At 37.4% G+C, this 21,221-nt stretch overlaps 1 protein-coding gene across 2 annotated transcripts in view; it reads right to left on the reverse strand.

Annotated features, from left to right (window-relative positions):
- Window positions 1-2,940: 2,940 nt before the first annotated feature.
- The window catches only part of ZC3H6 (zinc finger CCCH-type containing 6), a 32,715-nt gene continuing 14,434 nt past the window's right edge, over window positions 2,941-21,221 (reverse strand). For both annotated transcript variants that reach the window (XM_083352495.1, XM_083352494.1), the window contains exons 5-12: window positions 17,518-17,630; window positions 16,416-16,532; window positions 15,706-15,819; window positions 14,621-14,728; window positions 12,704-12,957; window positions 8,655-9,124; window positions 7,044-7,286; window positions 2,941-5,399 (exon numbers count right to left, since the gene is read on the reverse strand). In XM_083352495.1, the coding sequence (XP_083208621.1) occupies window positions 3,904-5,399; window positions 7,044-7,286; window positions 8,655-9,124; window positions 12,704-12,957; window positions 14,621-14,728; window positions 15,706-15,819; window positions 16,416-16,532; window positions 17,518-17,630 (2,915 nt within the window). In that variant the 3' untranslated portion in view covers window positions 2,941-3,903. The remainder of the gene's footprint in view (window positions 5,400-7,043; window positions 7,287-8,654; window positions 9,125-12,703; window positions 12,958-14,620; window positions 14,729-15,705; window positions 15,820-16,415; window positions 16,533-17,517; window positions 17,631-21,221) is intronic.

A 21,221-nucleotide genomic window follows, 5' to 3' on the forward strand; every position in this document is an offset into this window, starting at 1 on the left:
GATTTTTTCCCCTCTTCTCAGCAATTTCCAGTTGTTTTTTTCTGATGTGCACTTTGTTTTCAATGAAGTAGAGTATTTGTAGCTTAGGATTGAAATGAGGGGTCCTTGATGCTCTCTGAGCTTGCTTGTTTTCTTCAGATGTTTTATTACCCTAACTAGGTAACATCATCAGTACTAGTAAGTAGTAATCAGCACTTAATAGTAATCACCACCAGTAATCAGCACTCAGATCAGCATAGATTAACTCCAAGGTCAACTTCAGACCAACAATCAAGTAAGCAATACCCCAATCAAGAAACGGCCAAAGAGCCATTAGTAAACAGCCCAACCGAAGAATCCCTAAGATCTCCCCAACCCACACAGACAAGACACCAGAATATAAACTGACAGCAAACAGCATTCCTTACTAGCAATGATGATGTTACTTAGTTAAGGTAATGAAATAATAATAATAAAGTTGGAAGGGACCTTGGAGGTCATCTAGTCCAAACCCCTGCTCATGCAGGAAACCCTATATCATTTCAGGCAAATGGCTGTCCAGTCTCTTCTTAAAAACCTCCAGTGTTGGAGCATTCACCACTTCTGGAGGCAGGTTGTTCCACTGGTTAATTGTTCTAACAGTCAGGAAGTTTCTCCTTAGTTCTAGGTTGTTTCTCTGCAAGAAAACAAGGAAGCTCAGAGAGCACTAAGGACTCCTCATTTTGTTTTCTTCGGTTTCTCCCTCTTTGGCAATCTTTTGGTTTACTATTTGCATTCGTTCCAGGATGTCTGTTGACTTCCCAGTCTAGCCTATTTTCCTGTAGTAATCAAACTTAGTTTGCTTAGTTTCTGCATTTTGATTTGAGAATGAAATTAGTATGTCAGGCTACTTTCCATGTGGCATATGTCATACCTGAGAAATGAATTATAAAATAATTGACTCAGAAAAATATAAGAGAATTTATGGAAAGGCCATTTCATCTGTTTGGAATGGACAGCTAGTTTTTTTCTTGTGCCTCAGATGGGTCTGACAATGTTTTTATAAGTCTAAGATAAGATAAGATAAGTCTAAGATAAGATGATAAGATAAGATAACCTTTATTGTCATTCTTGTACTGTGGGCACAACAGCACACATCAAAAATGAAATTTAGTTGCCCGCTCTCAAAGTGGAACATATACATGACACACACCTAACCATACTATATACACATATTTATTTATTTATTTATTTTATTATATTTATATACCGCCCTTTCCTGAAGGACTCAGGGCGGTTTACAGGGCATTTTAAAAATCACACCAATACAAAACACAAAAGTTAAAAGACAATGTATAGACCCACACCCCTACCTATACATAACATATGAATATTAAATACTGTCCATCTTGAATATATAATGGAAGGAGGAAGTTTGAGAGTTCACAAGGTTAATGCTGTATGGAATGAAACTATGGCTGAATCTGGATGTTCTGCTGCGGATGCCATGAAGCTTCCTCCCAGAAGGTAACAAGGAAAACAGGTCATGAAGAGGATGTGTAATGTCCCAGATAATCTTACGGACCCTGCTCAAGCAACGCTTCTGTGCTACGTCCTGGATGGAGGGGAGGGAACTGCCAATGATCATTTTGGCCATCCTCAGCACTCTCTGCACCGCCTTCCTGTCTGAAGCAGTGATGCTTCCAAACCAGACTATGATGCTTTATGACAGGATGCTCTCAATCGTTCCCCTGTAGAAAGTGGTCAGAACAGGGGAAGGAAGATGTGCTTTTCTCATGCAACGCAGAAAATGCAGGCACTGCTGTGCCCACTTCACCAGTTTCTCACTGTTGAGCGACCAAGTTAACCAAGTGTTAACTGCACATCCAGGAAATTGATGCTGGTAACCAACTCCACAGGTGAATCATTTATGCACAGAGAAGTGTGGCTGTGCCTGCCTTTTCTGAAATCGACAATGATCTCTGGTTTTTCCGGTATTTAAAACTAGGCTGTTTTCCTTACACCAGTTCACCAACCCCTCAACCTCCCTGCAGTAAGCTTCCACCTTGTCATCATGAATAAGGCCCACTACTGTTGTATCATCTGGGAACTTCACAATATGGTTGGTGACAAACCTAGCACAACACTCATGGGTCAATAGGATGAACAGCAGCGGACTTAGGACGCAGCCCTGAGAAGAACCTGTGCTCAAGAAAATGGTATTAGAAGTACGTGTTCCAACTCGCACATATTGGGGCCTGTTGGTAAGAAACTCAAGAATCCAGCTGCACAAAGGAGTGTTTAAGCCTAAAAGGCCCAGTTTGTCTACTTAGCACTTGCTCGTCAGGATGAGGCACAGCTTTCCTACAGGAATGCTATATGATGCCTCAAATCTTCCAAAAAATGTATTCAGTTTGTTTAGGAAGTCTGTTATCCTTGCATCTCAATGGAGTCACCTTGTAATCTGTAATGGCCTGGATCCTTTGCCACGTTTGTTGGGTCCTGAAAAAAGTTCTGAATTTTCTGGCAATGATGCTGATATAACATGAATCCTAAACTAATAAACATAAACAGCCTGTTTTAACTTTAACCGAGTTTTAGTAAAATATATTCTTTACTTTAGAGAAACCTGTAAATATGATATTGTATGCCTAAAATCTGAGGAAACAGATGTCCTGGAGAATACTTCAAAATTTCTAAAACTTGCTGTTAACTACATTGGCTAACACAATGCATCTTAGGTTTTTTACAAATTTATTCAGTTTGCTTAATGAACTTTTTTCTCCTCAATCACTTTGTCACAATTACTTTATGCTGTCCACTGATGACTTGCAAAATTGAAGCTTTTGATTTTTGCAAGATGAAAGTTCAGGTGTAATATTTTGGCCAGAAGGTTATTTGAAATGGTCTTCACCAGAGGTGGTTGGCAATATAAGAAATCAGAGTTACAGCAGAAATTCATAAAATTTTCTGTTCATGAAATCACATATAAGATAACCTTTATTGTCATTCTTTTTACTGTGGGCACAATGGCACACATCAAAAATGAAATTTAGTTGCCTGCTCTAAAAGTGAACACATACATACTGTATCTAAGGAAACCATATGACTCTGGAAAGTCAGAGATTTCACTCTTTTAATTTGTTAAAAATGCCAGACACATGAATACATGTTACTGTCATTACATCAATACAAAAAAGCAATACAAATTAAGCAGCTGAATACAAAAATACATTGAATACATGAACACCACAATGTGACATAACACAATAGAGAATAGTGTATACATGAAAAAGTAAATACATTTTATAGACCTAGGTGTTTTCTATTTTAACAATAATGTTTTAGTTATGTCCTTTGCATTTTTATATATACAGCATAGAATAAAATACTTTAAAAAGTTTTTTCTGCTCCTCAGTATGTAATACAATATCTTTTAGGCTAAGAATATCAGTTTCATGAGTAAAAAATGTTGCCGTGTCAAATGCTTAGCAAGTTGGGCTTAAGAAGATTAGATAATTGTCATCTTAAATAATGTTTCTCATAGTAATGTACATTATATTGCTTGAAACTGTACAATCATACAAAAGTGGCAAACATAAAATGTTGATTTTGAAAAGTCACATTACACATATACAAGTCTTTAAATTGAATCCCTTAATGATGATTTACAATGAAAGTGCTTCTCTCAGACCTAACATGATATACGCTTTTATTTAAACGGATCAATGATTCATATCCCTGAAATGGGAAACTTACCGTATATAGAAAATACCAAATTGGCAAACACTATAGTATACTGTATTACTGCATGTAGTTCTGAAAATAGCAGCCCCAAAGTATTTCTGGTTATAATTTAAAAATAAATAAAGCATAGAGGTAAACCAGTTACAAAACTGCGGAAACCAGCATTATTCACAATGGTAAAAAAATCTTAACAATTAGCTAACAAAAAGGTGAAGCAGTTGGGTCAAAAGTCTTGAAAACATCTTTCAGTGATTTGTCATCTGATTCCCCATTTGGATCATTTTCTAGTGCTGGAGTGATCTGCCCAGGCTGCCTTATTTGCCTCTGATCACTATATTGTGGTCTGATTAACCCTGATAAAGCTTGGATAGGAAGGTTGTGCACCGCTGGAGCAGAACTGGAGTGTTTAGCCTGAGATTTATTGAGATTAGTTACTTTCTCTGAATTGGTTTCTCCAAATGCTTCCACATGTTTTTCTATGTGCAGGGATGCTTTTTGAGGCAACTGTTCTTCTGAGGTGGCTACTTCATTCTGACCAGTGTTTTTCAAAATACCCTTTTTCTGGTTTTCTCCATTCTCTCCTGAATTAAGTGGAGAAGAATCCAATGATGTATGGTTTCTTGGATCATATAAACTAATGCCACTTATTATTGAACTAGAGGTGCCTAGTTTGGAACTTGCAGATGACAACTTAGGTGCATATGGAGGCAATGTATCTGAGTCAGACTGGAAGACTGCAGCTTCTGAGGACTGTGATGTACAAGTGCTGGATCTGGCCAACCTAGGATCAGTTTTTGAAGGCAAAAGATCCTTCACCGTTACATGATGGGAGTCTGTACTGGACAGTCTATGCAGCCTGGGGTCCGTGGATTTTTGTAAGCGAGGATCTCCTAACTTGTTTGTATTACCAGGATGCAAATCTGTAGAGTGGTCCAAAGATCCACTCCTGTTTGCTAAGTTTATGTTATTTTTTGCTTTTGCTGCTAGTCGTGGATCACATGGAACTGTACTTAGGATAGAATCACTTTTGCTATTCCTTAATTGATTAAATCGCTGGTCAGCTATAAGTGGAGGAAGGGGTAAATTGATTGAAGATACTGGATCTGGTTTTGGCAAAGGTACCGGGAGTAAATCTTCAGGAGCCCATACAATATGCTTAGCAAAATTGGGTTTGCTTAGAACAATGTCCATTTTAATATGGCTGAACTGTCTAAGTTGAGATCTCGGATCTCGTAATGTTACTCCAGGAAGAGGTTCCAATGGTATGAGAAAAGCTCTGTCTCTTAACTCTCTTTCAGCATCTTCATCATCTTCATCCAATCCTTTTTGCGTGATTTTGACAACAGGGTGTGGATAATGCACATCCAGTTTTGCTCCACTCGTAGAGGAGCTTCCATGACTGCTTTCGTTACCCTTTAAGGTTCTTGGATCTCGTGCAAGCCTTGGGTCCAAGACTCCCGATTCTGATTTCCTAGCATTTGATCTTGAAGCTGATCTGAGTCTTGGATCAACAGCCTGGTTTCCTGAACCACGTTCCTTAGCAAGTCTTGGGTCAACTGGCATAACACGCAGCTGCTGATCTGCTGAATGCTGATTTCGAAATGTTTCACTTTGTTTTTTTAAGGTCTTCAGTATGGATTTAACACTGCTTCCTTCTTCTTCTTCACTACTAGAGTACCAATTTACATTATCATCTAAAAGGAAAAAAGAGATCATTAAGTCTTAGGAACTTACTATATATTGTCTAAAATAAGATTCTATCATTTGATATGAATAAAAGTTGCAAAGCACTATTATGAAATTTTAAGCTATTAAAATATAAATTCTTGTTTATATTGGTTTAGTTGTATACCTTTCTAGTCTCTCATCTTGTAGTCAGCAAAATTCAACTCCACAAACCTCAAAAGTTAAACCTTTTTAAAAACATTGGGGCTATGTAACTTCAGATAATATCTTACTCTTACAGTTTTTAAGTCCTAAAAGCATATAAGAAATCTAGAACACCCCCTGCATAACTCCAAATTTAAAACATTATTTTATTTTCAAATTGTTTTATTTTAAAATTTTATATTATTTAAAAACAAAAAAATTGCTAGATCAGAGTTCCCCAACCTCTCCGGCTTTGCAGATTAGTGGCCGGGAAGGGGGGAAGGTGGTGAGAGGGGATCGTTCTGCATGAGCAGCCAGCAAGCACACACAGCTCCATTTGCACGAGAGGCTGGCACATAAATGGAGTGTGCGTGCATGCATTCATCTGCTGTTCGTGCAAGTGGAGATGTGCACGTGCATGCTTGCTCGCCATTTCCATGGCCTGTTTGTAAATACTCATGACCCACTAGTGGACCATGGCCCAGAGGTTGGGGACGCCTGAGCTAGATGACCATGGGCAAATCTCTTTCTTAGCCCAACCCATCTCACAGGATTATTTTTATGGGGAAAATAGAAGGAAGCACTATTATGTATGTTCAGTGCCTGAAATTATTTATAAAAATAATCAAGGCAGCATAAAAAGAGTATCAGTAGTGTCTTGAGATCACCAAAATCCTTTAAAATTTCAGACTATTTGTGGGAGGTATTGCATAATTGTATTCTGAATGTAAATTTTTGTTAGTTATTAGCAAAAGACTCATAGAAAGACATGCTAGTGTCCACAATGGAAGAGTAGATAGTAACGGTGATGGAATTAGAGATGGTAAGATTGACAGTTTTAATTAAAGAGAATTTATCTATTGTTATTTCTACTTGGAAACTGCTACTGAACATTTTGCTTGAAACTGAAATAAACAAAACTTTTAAATGATTAGAATGATTTTATTATAGAAAATGGTCTGAAATGTTATGAAATGCAAAGCAAAAGGGTTTTTTTGTATATATGTGTGTATACACACATGTACACACACACATGTGTGTGTGTGCACATATGTGTATGTATGTATGTATTCTACTTCAAAGAAAAGTTGGAAGTTTCCTCTCTGCATTTATTTAAATTTAACTTTTTTTCTATTTTTATCTTATAATGAACATAAAATGTATAAAAAAAAGAAAAATAAAAGTCAATGTTATGCCAACACGTAAGAGGGAATCAATCAGTCCATCTGTATGACTGTTCTATAATAGATACGTGCATGCTTTTCATTAGAGATTTAGCCACAGAACTCTGTTTGCTTGGACCAATTGGGAGTTGATTATGAAACAAATAACTGGTGAGCTTAATAAAAATTACAATGAGTATAATAAACATAAGAGGGAAGAATACAGTAAATATTCCGATATCTGAAAAAGAAACAACATACAATAAATATAGTATTATATTTAACAAATGCATAAACTGAAAATACCTTCTTCTCTACTCAGTGATCTTTGACACTGATTGCTCATCTGTTCTCCATCATCTTGATGTTTTTGACTCAGCCTTACAAAAAGGGCTTTCTGCATTGCAGGAAGAAAATCAGGTACATTCATAGCCGAATTGTGTCCTGCTGTAGTGGCGCAATCTGATTCATACTCATTTCCACTGTTATGTGAATCTGAAGAATTTATGTAAGACTGGTGTTCTGTGAAGTCTCCTTGCCATGTAGCATCTGCATTAAGTATTACAAATAATTAGTGTTTATTATGATGCTTTAGAAGTCACTTAGCTTCATTTAATAAACCCACTATAAGAGCCTTGGTGGAGCAGTGGGCTAATGCCTCCTTAAGTAACACCAGCTGCCTGCAATTAGTGCATGTTCGCATCCCACCAGGCTCAAGGTTGACTCAGCCTTCCATCCTTCCGAGGTAGGTAAAATGAGGACCCAGATTGTTGGGGGCAATAAGCTGACTTTGTAATAATGCCGCTTGGAGGGTGTATGAAAGCCCTAATAAGCAGGTATATACATAGAATGAAGGCTACTGCTAAGCTTGTAAGCCGCCCTGAGTCTTCGGAGAAGGGCAGGATATAAATGGAATTAAAATAAAAAATAAAAAATAAAAAATAAAAAAATCAAATATAGTTGTGTGATAGTTCCTCCAAAACTGAGACTAGCTTGGGGATCCTTGGTAGATATGCAGAAAAAGTATCTAGAGTACTCTAAACTAAACTGAACTTTCTTTTAAAAAAATTGGCTCTTATACAGAAAAGGCCCAGTGTTCTCAAGGATGTCTTTAAAGAGTGATTCCTAAGGCATCATTATTTCACTTTTTACCAGCTTTTTAATTCAAAGTAGCAGCGCCAAGCAGGCACACATCACCTTCTAAAGGGCTGGGGAAGCAGGCAAGCGTTCTGCATAAGGAAAGCTAATGACTAACATTTTACTTGCTGAGGCTGAAATGATAGGCTCCTGAATAGAAATGAATCATTGCAATATACTCCTTTAGGAAAATGTACTGTAAATGTATACATAATATGAGATCTAGCTTGGCGTAATGGTTTAGGTTTAGGGCAACAGGCTAAAAACAAGCTAAAAACTGAGAGATGATGACTTCTATATCTTGCTTTAGGCATAAAGCCTGCTTTAGGTTAATAATTCTCTTAGCCCTAGGAAGAAGACAATGGCAAGCCACTTCCCAAAATCTTACCAAGAAAACTGTGTGATCTTGTCCAAGCAGTTGCCAGGAGTCAAGAATGACTTGAAAACACACACACATTATGAGTGTGATACATGCAATACATTTATCTAAGGTGTTCCAGATCCCATTTACAAAAATTCTAGAGAGGTAAAACTGTTCCAATGCAGAATACATGGATTACCACTTTCCTTCTATAATTTTTCCAATTAGTATGTTCATTTTGAAAACACTTACATATATATCTTTAATTAAGGATTAAGACAAGAGTTGTCTGCACCTCACTTAATTTTCAAATTTAAATGCTGAATGCTTGCAGAAAACTAGGTTTACTATCAACAGATAAGATTGCTCAGTTTAGAGTGATGAATTAAAATGAAACTATTTTATAAATTAAAACCTACCATTAGCATTATTGGTTGTTTGGAAATTATGCACAGCCTGATGTGAATAATAGTTGTCATAGAAATTAGCTGGATTCTGAAGAGTTTCATATGCAGGATTTGACTGCCGCTCACTAGGAATGTGCTGATATGGTGGACCAGGTGGGCAATGATTGTCTCTGGGCATGTTTGCCATATGTTCTTGAGCAACTGCACAGTTGTATGACACACCAGGTGGTGTTAAAGGTGGACCACCCTGATTTCCATGCATAGGTCCACTGGCTTGACCTTGTGGTCCTAAGTATCCTGTAGGAACTGGCTGCAAAGGTGGACTATGTGGTACCACTGAACCCATACAAGGATGACCAGGAGATCCTGGATGCCCTGCTGGTCCATTATGTCCTGGGCTTGATTCTCTGTTATACATGTGAGGGTCGTTTCCTTCAAACTCTGGTCCAGGGGGCGATGTACTATTATAGAATGCTGGCGGCCTGTAAAAAGAAAGCCAGGTCAAGTACATTTGTGTACAAATATTAAAATCAGAACACAATTGACAAGCAGTACTATCTAAAAAAATCTGCAAGGGGCAAAATATACTACCTTCCCCAAATTGTATTTTTTAAACTGATTGCTGTTTTCTTTGATCCCAGATTACTCTATACAGTAGAGTAAATTCTACAATTCATATACTTGTGTTGTTGTTGTTAGCTGTGAAGACATGTCCGACCCATTGCGACCCCATGGACAATGTTCCTCCAGGCCTTCCTGTCCTCTACCATTTTCTGGAGTCCATTTAAGCTCACGCCTACTGCTTCAGTGTCTCCATCCAGCCACCTCATTCTCTGTCGTCCCCTTCTTCTATTGCCCTCAATCTTTCCCAGAATTAGGCTCTTCTTCCTTCTCATTAGGTGGCCAAAGTATTTGAGCTTCAACTTCAGGATCTGGCCTTCTAAAGAGCAGTCAAGGTTGATCTCCTCTAGGACTGACCGGTTTGATCGCCTTGCAGTCCAAGGGACTCGCAGGAGTCTTCTCCAGCACCATAGTTCAAAGGCCTCAATTCTTTGGCGCTCAGCCTTTCTTATGGTCCAACTTTCACTGCCATACATTGCAACTGGGAAGACCATAGCCTTGACTATACGCACTTTTGTTGACAGGGTGATGTCTCTGCTTTTTAGTGTGCTGTCTAGATTTGCCATGGCTTTCCTCCCCAGGAGCAAGCGTCTTTTAATTTCTTGGCTACAGTCCCCATCAGCAGTGATCTTGGAGCCCAGGAAAATAAAATCTGTCACTACCTCCATTTCTTCCCCATCTATTTGCCAGGAATTGAGAGGGCCGGATGCCATGATCTTGGTTTTCTTAATGTTAAGTTTCAACCCAAGTTTTGCATTCTCCTTCTTCACCTGCAACAAGAGGCTCTTTAGTTCTTCTTCACTTTCTGCCATTAGAGTGGTATCATCTGCATATCTTAGGTTGTTAATATTTCTCCCGGCAATCTTAATTCCAACTTTTGATTCAACTAGCCCTGCCTTTCTCATGATGTGTTCTGCATATAAGTTAAATAGGCAGGGCGACAGTATACAGCCTTGCTGAACTCCATTCCCAATTTTGAAACAATCGGTGGTTCCGTGTCCAGTTCTCACTGTTGCTTCTTGACCTACATATAGATTTCTCAAGAGACAAATAAGATGGTCTGGTACTCCCATCTCTTTAAGAACTTGCCAGTTTGTTGTGATCCACACAATCAAAGGCTTTAGCATAGTCAATGAAGCAGAAGTAGATGTTTTTCTGGAACTCCCTAGCTTTCTCCATGATCCAGCGTATGTTGGAAATTTGGTCTCTAGTTCCTCTGCCTCTTCAAAATCCTGCCTGTACTTCTGGTAGTTCTCGATCCACATACTGCTGGAGTCTAGCTTGTAGGATTTTAAGCATAACTTTACTAGCATGTGAAATGAGTGCAATGGTGCAGTAGTTTGAACATTCTTTGGCACTGCCTTTCTTTGGAATTGGAATGTAAACTCATCTTTTCCAATCCTGTGGCCACTGTTGTGTTTTCCAAATTTGCTGGCAAATTGAGTGTAGCACTTTTACTGCATCGTCTTTTAAGATTTTGAATAGCTCAGCTGGAATACTATTTCCTCCACTAGCTTTGTTGTCGCTCAGTTTTTCTAAGGCCCACTTCACTTCACATTCTAGGATGTCTGGCTCGAGGTCAGTGACCACCTCAGCGTGGTTATCAGGGACATTAAGCTCATTCTTGTATAGTTCTTCTGTGTAATTTTGCCACCTCTTCTTAATCTCTTCAGCCTCTGTTAGGTCCCTGCCATTTTGATCCTTTATCATGCTCATTTTTGCATGAAATGTTCCCTTCATCTCTCCAATTTTCTTGAAGAGATCTCTGGTCCTCCCTATTCTATTGTTTTCTTCTATTTCTTTGCACTGTTCATTTAAGAAGGCATTCTTATCTCTTCTAGCTATTCTCTGGAATTCTGCATTCAATTGGGCGTATCTTTCTTTTTCTCCCTTGCCTTTCGCTTCCCTCCTTTCCTCAGCTATTTGCAAAGCTTCCTCAGACAGCCATTTTGCTTTCTTGCATTTCTTTTTCTTCGGGATGGTTTTAGTTGCTACCTCTTGTACAATGTTGCGAACCTCTGTCTATAGTTCTTCAGGCACTCTGTCTGTCAGATCTAATTCCTTAAATCTGTTACCTCTACTGTATATTCAACAGGGATATGATTTAATTCATAGCTGAGTGGCCTAGTGCTTTTCCCTACTTTCTTCAGTTTAAGCCTAAACTTTGCAACGAGAAGCTCATGGTCTGAGCCAGTCAGCTCCTGGTCTTGTTTTTACTGACTGTATAGAGCTTCTCCATCTTTGGCTGCAGAGCACATAGTCAATCTGATTTCTGTGTTGACTGTCTGGTGGTGTCCATGTGTAGAGCCGTCTCTTGGGTTGTTGGGAAAAGAGTGTTTGCTATCACCATTGTATTCTCTTGACAAAATTCTATCAGCCTGTGCCCTGCTTCATTTTGTACTCCAAGGCCAAACTTGCTTGTTATTCCGGTTATCTTTTGGCTTCCTACTTTAGCATTCCAATCCCCCCTGATGATAAGGACATCATTTTTTGGTATTAGTTCTATAAGGTGCTGTAGGGCTTCATAGAACCAGTCAATTTCATCCTCTTCAGCACTGATGGTTGGGGCATAGACTTGGACTACTGTGATATTGAATGGTTTGCCTTGGATTCGAACTGAGATCATTGTCATTTTGGGGACTGTATCCCAGTATTGCTTTTCCTACTCTTTTATTGACTATGAAGGCTACTACATTTCTTCTGAGGGATTCTTGCCCGCAGTAGTATACCTGATGGTCATCTGAATTAAATTCACCCATTCCTGTCCATTTTAGTTCACTGATTCCTAAGATGTCGATGTTCAGTCTTATCTTCTCTTGTTTCACTATGTCTAGCTTGCCTTGATTCATGGATCTTACATTCCAGGTCCCTATGGAGAAAAAAATCTTTACAGCATCGGACTTTCCTTTCACCACCAGACACATCCACAGCTGAGCATCCTTTCGGCTTTGTCCCAGTCACTTCATTCTTTCTGCGCTACTAGTACTAGCCCTCTGCTCTTCCCCAGTAGCATATTGGACACCTTCCGACCTGAGGGGCTCATCTTCCAGCGTCATATCGTTTTGCCTTTTGGTACTGTCCATAGGGTTTTCGTGGCAAAGATACTTTTCGTGGCAAAAAGTGGGTTGCCATTTCCTTCTCCAGTGGATAACGTTTGTCAGAACTCTCTGCTATGACCTTTCCGTCTTGAGTGGCCCTGCACCGCATAGCTCATAGCTTCACTGAATTACGCAAGCCCCTACACCACAAGGCAGTAATCCATGAAGAGGCATATACTTGTACAACTATACAAAATGTGAGAGAGGAAACAGTTGCCCTAACTGGATACCGTAATGTAGTCTGAATTCATTTACTGTAAGGTTTGTTTAAAATAATCCATTTTCTGAAATTGATTTCCTCATTAAAATTTAATGTATAGTTTTAAGGATTCCTAGACTTACGTTTTCCCAATTTTATGTGCTAAATCCACAGTAGGCTTCACAACTATTTCAAAGAGGGATGGAATTTTCTTGAACTCGCCAGAGGGATCCTGAAAGTTTTCTGCATCTTCCTCCATAAATGAATATGGCTCCGGTGGGGTGGGCAAAAGTCCAACCCCTGGAGGTGGCTTAGGAAGAGGAACTATGCCACGTTTCCTAAGTTCTTCCACTTCTTTTTCATCATCATTCTGAGGCTCATCTTCAGTATTCAGTACCTAAAAACACCATATTAAAATATAATCAGAATATATGGGCTATAGGCAACTATTTTAGAAGTTCATGGCAAAAGCACTTATTGAAATCTATACCTGCTATTTATAGATCAGATTAAACTAGAATACTTTAAAACATGTAGAACCTACAACAACATTAAGTCATCAGTACTTATTAATTTGGAGTCTTTCTTCCAAATTCATACTCTATGAACATTTAATAAAAGTTCAGGGGTAATTTAGCCTAAACTGGAGTACAGAATAGTACTGGACCCATGAATTAAATTATATATGGCAAGAGACAAAGTACAATTCCACCTCTGTCTATAATCCAGCTGGTTTGAAACTAGATCTTACAGAGGGAACACCCTGAAACGACGTAATCAGCTTTCCCCACCAGCATGTCCCAAAACAGAAGATACAAGACAAAATCAGCACTTAAACAAATACTGCTCAGAGTCATTTTAAAGATCATTTCCATGCTGCCCAGTTTCTCCTGCTCCATGATTTTCCTAAAGGAGTAAGGTATGGCATAGCAGAAGCTGAGTAATGGCATTTAAGGATAGTTTCTACTTGGAATATTTTCAATAAACAGTTCTTATTCAGCTACTGCCTACCCTGTACTTTTTCATGTGAAAATTGGGCAAGGGGGAAAGAAATGAGCACATGACTTTATGAAGTCTTTCCACTCCTTTCTCAAATTTGATTTTACAGACCACCATCCAAATTCCTAGCACTATGATAATGTTCCAAAACTTTATATAATACCACTTTGTAATGTCTTTGTAAGACTACACTTGCAATATTGCATCCAGTTTTGGTCACCATGATATCAAAACGATGTTGAGACTCTAGAAAGAGTGCAGAGAAGACCAACAAAGATGATTAGGGGACTGGAGACTGAAACATATGAAGAAAGGTTGAAGGAATTGTGTATGTCTAGTTTAATGAAAAGGAGGACTAACAGTGACATGATAGGTGTTCCAATATTTGAGGGGCTGCCACAAGGAAGAGGGGTCAATCTATTCTCCAAAGGACCTGAAGGCAGGACAAGAAGCAATGGATGGAAACTAATCAAGGAGAGAATTGACCTGGAACTAAGGAGAAATTTCCTGCCAATTAGAACAATTAATCAGTGGAAGGAGTTGTCTCCAGAAGTTGATGGTGTTTCAACACTGGAGGCTTGCAGAAATCCTCCATTTCATATGCATACATGACCTCACGTACAAGACTGTAGATTGCCTTAACATGCTTATGCGTACATGTTACAAAAGACAAAAAATGGTAACTAAAGGATATTATGATCTTTTTTTAGAAAGTCATAATCTGTCTTCCTTCATTAGGTATCTGATGTGTAATAGAAAAACAGAGAGAACACTTTGAAACAGATTAGATTTCCTAAGTGCCGGTAGTTGTAGTCACCTTAAATATATTAGTAAGAGATTAGGGCAAAAATCTTCCACTAAAATATATAAACTGATTTCTTGCTTTGTAGCATGTGTTTATAGGAAGAACAAAAAAAGTTCTGTTTTTCAGTTGCTTAGGTGCATTTCACATGCAACTGACTCTCAATCAACTTATCTAGCTTTCTTGAAAAACTGGAAGCATTTTTTATTACAAAGTTTGATTTTGAAATACAAAGTTTGATTTAGATAGCATTACTTACCTTATCAAGTAGTTCTTTTGTCTCTTTAGTTAGAGGATCATGAGAAAACTTACATTTGTCACCATGGTAGCATTTTGCTCCTGTATGATAGAACTTGCAAGGAAATTCATGTAATCAAATATTAAGGAAACTAAACAAGATAACTTTTAATACTAGTGAAATTCCCATAATTTTGGCATTACTTTCTTAAAAAGGTTTATTGTAACATATGCTTAAAATAAATTCCTGAAGAATCAAGAGAATTGTGGCTGCTTCCAAAATGGCACCCACTTCCAGAACAGTAACATGCAATCTCTGAATATGAGGGTCGTACGGTAGCTCAGCTGATTCTCCTTCTGATAGGCAATTTTTGGAAAAGGAAAGTGGACTGGTATGACTAAGGGGAGAGAGGAGGCCCAACTCTGTTGGATCCAGTTACAGGAAGCAGAGCACAGAGTACGTCAGTGGGTGAGGCAGGCCCTTGCAGGCCCGGGGCAGGCTACGTATGAGTTGGGGAGGTGTTGCAGAGTAGGTCTGGGCCTTCCCAGGGCTTCCTCTATCCCAAAGCACCCCATACTGCACATTAACAACTGCAACAGGGAAATTAGAGATTGTGGTTTAGTGAGGGAATCACATGGGCACTTTACTTAATGACTGCCACAACTACTTTGGAAGCAGTCACAATTCTCACAATTCCTCAGGCATTTATTCTTAACCATATGTTATAATAAACTGTAAGTTGAGTACTACTGTATTCATAACAAATTTTAAGCAAATTTAAGCAGTGGTTAGAGAAATAAATAAAAGAGGGATTGCATTGCTAAAATGTTTTTCCATAATGCTTTTATGTTTTATTATTAATCATTTCTCTTACTTTGTTGTATCTTTAATCTGGTGCACCTTTCTAAACATTGTTATAAATTATTCTTTCAAAAAGGGGGAAAAGAATACATTTCTAAAACTGTTACTTACTTTACATTAAAACTAATATTTAAAGCCTCTAGTCCTTAGAAACATCTACATTCTATTATAAATGGAACATTTAAAGTACTATTGATCACTTCAGCTTTGATCACAATATGACTGAGACATTTTTGTCAAAGGATATTATGCATGTAAATGCAGTTTTCTCCTTTGGAACAATATCCCTGAATGTAAAATTTACAGATTTCTTTTTTCTTTTCTATTTCTGCATCATGATCAAATTTACACTGATCTCCCTGTAACATAAAGACAGATTATAAATTTCAATAATGACTTTTTACATTTCATACTGTTTTATTTTACCCCATCAAAGAAAATTAAAAATTCATTTTACATCAAAAAGATAAAATGAATTGCAATTATATGAAGATTATGAAATTAGAAAACAGGTTACTTTCTATTAACAGTCTCCGTATTCACATATTGATGGGACTGCTAAAGCAACTATATTCAGTGATGCAACAGTATCTAAGAGCTAACTAGTAGAATGTATATATTCAATACTAAATATGAAAGTTCACATGAAATTTTAAAAATAGTGTGACCAAACAAAATACACGCACCAATCTTTGTATTATTCTAAGCAATAATTTTCTCTAGTATCATTTATACCGAATACACGAAAAGTTCCCCCAAATCTAATAAATTCTGGATATAATTTTTATATAATTAATTTTTATGACCATTGGGTTTTGATTACCATAAGAATGAATGGATTTGGCAGGGTAAAAATTATGTAACAAATAATTAAACTTGAAGCTTTGAACAAACTAGAATAAGATCTATAAACTGTTTACTTTCTTTGAAGAAAAAAGTACAATCATATATTCACCTTAATACAACGGGCTTCTAAGAAATATTTACAAATTTGTTTTCCCTTGTGTTCCACCGTATGCTGGTTTATGAATGCCTGACTCATAGTTGGCCATTTCTTTATTGGCTTCATTTCCTGTTAAACAAAGGCTCCATTTTAATGTGGTTATTTCTCAAGGGTTACTCAAAAACAACAGTCAAATGACAAGATAAAATATCTATTCATGATTAAACTAATCATTTATTTATTTACTAAATTTATTTGCTGCCATCTTATTTCAAAGCGACTCTAGGTAGCCTACAGAATTAAAAGCATTTTAAGTCATAAAAGATAAACATTTCTAAAACAATAAAAATGAAAATTACAATGAAAAATAGAATCAATAGTTAAAAAATAGGGAGGGAGGGGAGCAGGATGTGCAGAGGGGAGATGGGATTGCTTCTTAATTCATCAACCACATCTAGTGCGATGCTCCCCTGTTGGGGCCCCAAGCCATCTGGAGGAGCCAGGTCTTCAGGTCCTTATGGAAGGTCAGAAAGTTGGAAGATGATCTCACATCAGGGGGTAAGATGTTCCAATTTTCATGCATACATACATACAAATGAACAATACTCTTATCATAAAAGATACCAATGTTGGGTACAGCTGTATAGAAGGATCCCATCTTTATGAACAAGCAAGTAATAATAAGCTATCTTGAAAATCAAAATACAATAAAACAGGGATATAAAAGTGACAATTCAACCACTGGCTGTTTTTCAACCAAAATTTCCCTGCTATTAAGCTCACCCAGATTATATTTATATTAGTCTGGTTTTGCACTGACTATTAACATTTATCTTAGTTATGTTACTTTTACTTTCATAATGCAATTATCTTAGTTCTAAGGCTACTGAAAGAAAAGTAAAGCATTTTACAACGTACAGCTTTAATAAAAACCACTATTTTTAATGCAATAAACCAGGGGTGTCAAACTCCCAGCCTGCGGGCCGGATGTGTCATCTGGAAGCCACACCCACCCCATCGCCGGCAATGACAAAACTGTCCCGATACGTTGTGCAATGTAACATGATGTTGCAAGTTTGACATGTCTGCAATAAACCATTTTCACTTGACTTACTTCTTCAGATCCTTTATTTATCCCTCTTCCTCTTCCACGATCTTTGCGTTTCAGTTTCTTTTGCATGTTGCGCCCTCGGCCAATACCATAACTATTGCTCATTTGTGTAGCACCTAAAAGATTACAAATTTCTGGATGAATATAATAATTTATTACTTACTATGATGCAGAAGAAAAACTTTTGTATATATCACTTATGTTTTTCTATGTAGTGATTATTCATTAAACTTGATATAGTGCCAACTTTAAAGTGTCTTGCATTTTACAGTAAAGCAAATTTAAAATAATTTAAAAAATTAAAATAGGAAACAAATAATATCCACTGATAAAGTTGACTGTTAATTTAACTGTTCAAAAAGATGACTTAAGGACCTTTTGAAAATTAATAAGGAAGTTGTATCCTTCAATTCTTTAAGAAACTAGATTATTCCAAAGAACTAGAACAGCAACATAAAAAGCTTGACCCTAAATGCCAGCAGACAAGATTGCAGCAACAAGTAGCAAGCATTTTCAGATGGACTAGCTGTGGACTTCATCTAGAATTTTTTTTCTTTCAAACAACCTTGGTCCAATCCATGTAGGGTCTTGTATTTTGCCCAGAAGCAACTTGGCAAACAAACCACAATCTCTTTGTGTTCTTCCAGGGACCAACCTCACTTCTAATTTCTGTACCAAATAAAACATCCAGAGTAGACAACTGGTGCATTAGGCCTGGAGGGTACCAACACATGTACCAGTTTTAAGGTTATTATTTAAAGGATTATTAAAAGATTTCTAAGATTATAAAGTAACAAATTGTTATTTGTTGTTTATGAATTTGATATAGTTTAAAAAATTACTGAACATACTGCAGTTTATGTATAATACACAACTGCATTGTGCTGGGGTTTTTATTTTGATAAAGCCTTCAGTGAAATACTCCTTCAGCATAGCTTTCCAAAATAGCACCATACGTCTAATCATTTATTTATTTAAGAAAAATGTATATGGACGCCTAATTCAGTCTCAGTGACTGGGCAGTTCACAAAGATAAAAAACTGATATAAAGACAATAAAAAGCAGTAACACACACACACATACCCTGCTCTCTGGCAACAACAATCAATCAAATAGGCCACTTGATGGGTTTCATCCCATTCTGGGGTCTCCAGGCCCATCGGCAAAACCAGGTCTTCAGAGCCTTGCAAAAATCATCCCAATGGAGCTGCCATGCTATTTGAGGCAGCTACTTAACTGGCCATCTAAACATTTCTGATGAGGCAAATTGGCCAGCGTCAAAATTTCAAATGGAAGTATCAAGACTGAGCACCTCATTTTTCCATACTGAAGCACCATTTCATTTGAAAGACTGGACTCAAGGCAGCCCTTCAAAAGTACTGCTTTGCCAGACAGTCTAGGAAAATTCTCAAAATTTAGTTTATAAAACAATTTAATTAATTTTGGCAACTCATGGCAAGTTATATTGCCTATAATTATATTGCCTATAATTTGTATATAAGAAACATATTTTTGTAAGTTATTCCATACTTAAATATTATGTCCCCAAATCTGGATGCATCATAATAGACCATCTATTATCTAGACTCCTTTCAGTGAAGATTCAGACCTAGGCAGGGGACTGAAACAGAAGTACACTTTTGGATGATCTCTAGTAGGAGTGGGATGGGGATAGTCCATATATCATGGCTCTATGTGACTTCTTGGTGGCTTCTGATACTATTGACCATGGCATCCTTCAGGATCAGCTCCATAAGGTGGGAGTGGATGGCACTGTATTGTGCTTGGTCTCTTCTTCCTCCCCAGCTGAAATCAGTTAGTGTTATTTGGGAGTGAGCAGTCCCACCCTTGACCCCTGCTATGTAGGATTCCATAGATTCAGTAGTCTCCTCACTCCAGTTTAGTATCTACATGAAACTACAAGGAAAGAATATCCATTGCCATGGGATGAGATATGATCACTACAATATGCTGATGATACCCAATTATTCATCTTTGTCCCTGGCAAACTAAGTGTGCAATTGATATCAGTCTCATTGACTGGAGGCTGTGGGAGAAATGGATGGGGAACAACAGGCTTCAGCTGAACTCTGGCAAGACTGAGTTTTAGAAGTCTCCTTGATCTGAGAAAGTATCATATTTGGTGTTGGATGGGATTGCATAGCCCCAGATGGACATTGTGTACAGTCTGGGGGTTCTTCGGGATTCATGACTCCTGCTTGGTAGCCATTGTGACTAGGAGAGCCTCTGCACAACTTTGTGTTGTGCGCCAGTTGTGTCTATTCCTGAATTGGGAGGCTCTATTCTCAATTACTCATGCCCTGATCTTCTCCTGAATGAACTACCGAAATGTGTTCTACATGGGGCTACTTTTGAGAAGTATCCACAAGCTTCAACTGATACAAAATACAGCGGTGAGACCAAACATGTGCTTCTAGAACTTTCATATCTTACATCTTTGATCCATAATTGCCAGTTTTCTTCCAGGTTCAACTCAAAATGCTGTTTTTTACCTTTGAAGTCCTGCATGGCATGGGACTGGGTTATTTGTGGGACAACATCTCCCTATCCAATCATATCTGGCAGGAAGGACAGGTTACAAATTACATCTGCTAAGGAGTTCCATCTGACAGGACCCCAAAAGTGAGCCTTCTCTGCTGTAGCACCTGCCCTTTGATGAGATTACGTAGCCGCTACTGACTTTCCAGAAATCTCTTAAAAACACGGTTTTGTCAGCAGGCGTGGGGATCCTATATAAATAGAGAGTTTAATATAACTATGTGGACCTTGAATGCACTCTTCCATTCACTCTCCAGTGAATATATTTATATTTTTAATTTTAAAATAGTTTTTACGGCTCTGTTTTTGTTTTGTTTCAACTGTTCGCCATCCAGAGACATATCCATGAAATGGGCGGCTATGTAAATTATATAGATCTACTGCTATGTGGTCATATTGAGCTTATTGCCAAAATAATGCATACTTTAATTACCTTACTTCTGGCCTCTTGCAATGTGCTTCATATAAAGCTGCCTTTGACAATATTCTGAAATGGTCTAGGAGGCTGCAGTTCATTTACTACCAAATGCTGCATAACTGGAATGTAAAACTCTTGCTAAAATAGGTGCATGGGCTTATTTTTTGTTGTTTAATTTAATCAAAAGTGCTGGCATTATTGACCTTTAAAGATCTGAAAGGTTTATGGGCAGAATATTTAATGGATTGCTTCTGTATGAATACTACATGTTGAAATAATTTTCAGAGTATTTGTATATTTCAAAACTCCACAATCTGTATGGCTGAAATAAGAATGTCTTTTTGATAAATTTGTGAAGGCTTTAATTTTAAAATAATTTTATTCAACTTATCAAAATATAAAATATAAACAAATGGGCCTACATCTTGCTCATATATAATCTTGCTTTATTTAATATTTAAATATTTTATTGCTATTTTTGTTATTCCGGTTTGTGTTTTTTTCTTTATGTATTATTATTGGGAGCTACGTAGGACCCTATAGGATAAATATGTTCTAAATAAACAAATTAATGTTATTACTAAGCCTACTTAAAGCAGTTTGATTACCAGCTATATAATTAAATGCAATCAACTGCCATCTAAGAAACAGAATGCTTTCTGAAAATAAAGAAATTGTCCATTTCCAATTTTAATGTTCTGATAACTTAAATTTGGTTAAACAGTAAAGT

Source organism: Vipera ursinii (genome assembly GCF_947247035.1).
Source record: "Vipera ursinii genome assembly, chromosome: 1".
Lineage (NCBI taxonomy): Eukaryota > Metazoa > Chordata > Lepidosauria > Squamata > Viperidae > Vipera > Vipera ursinii.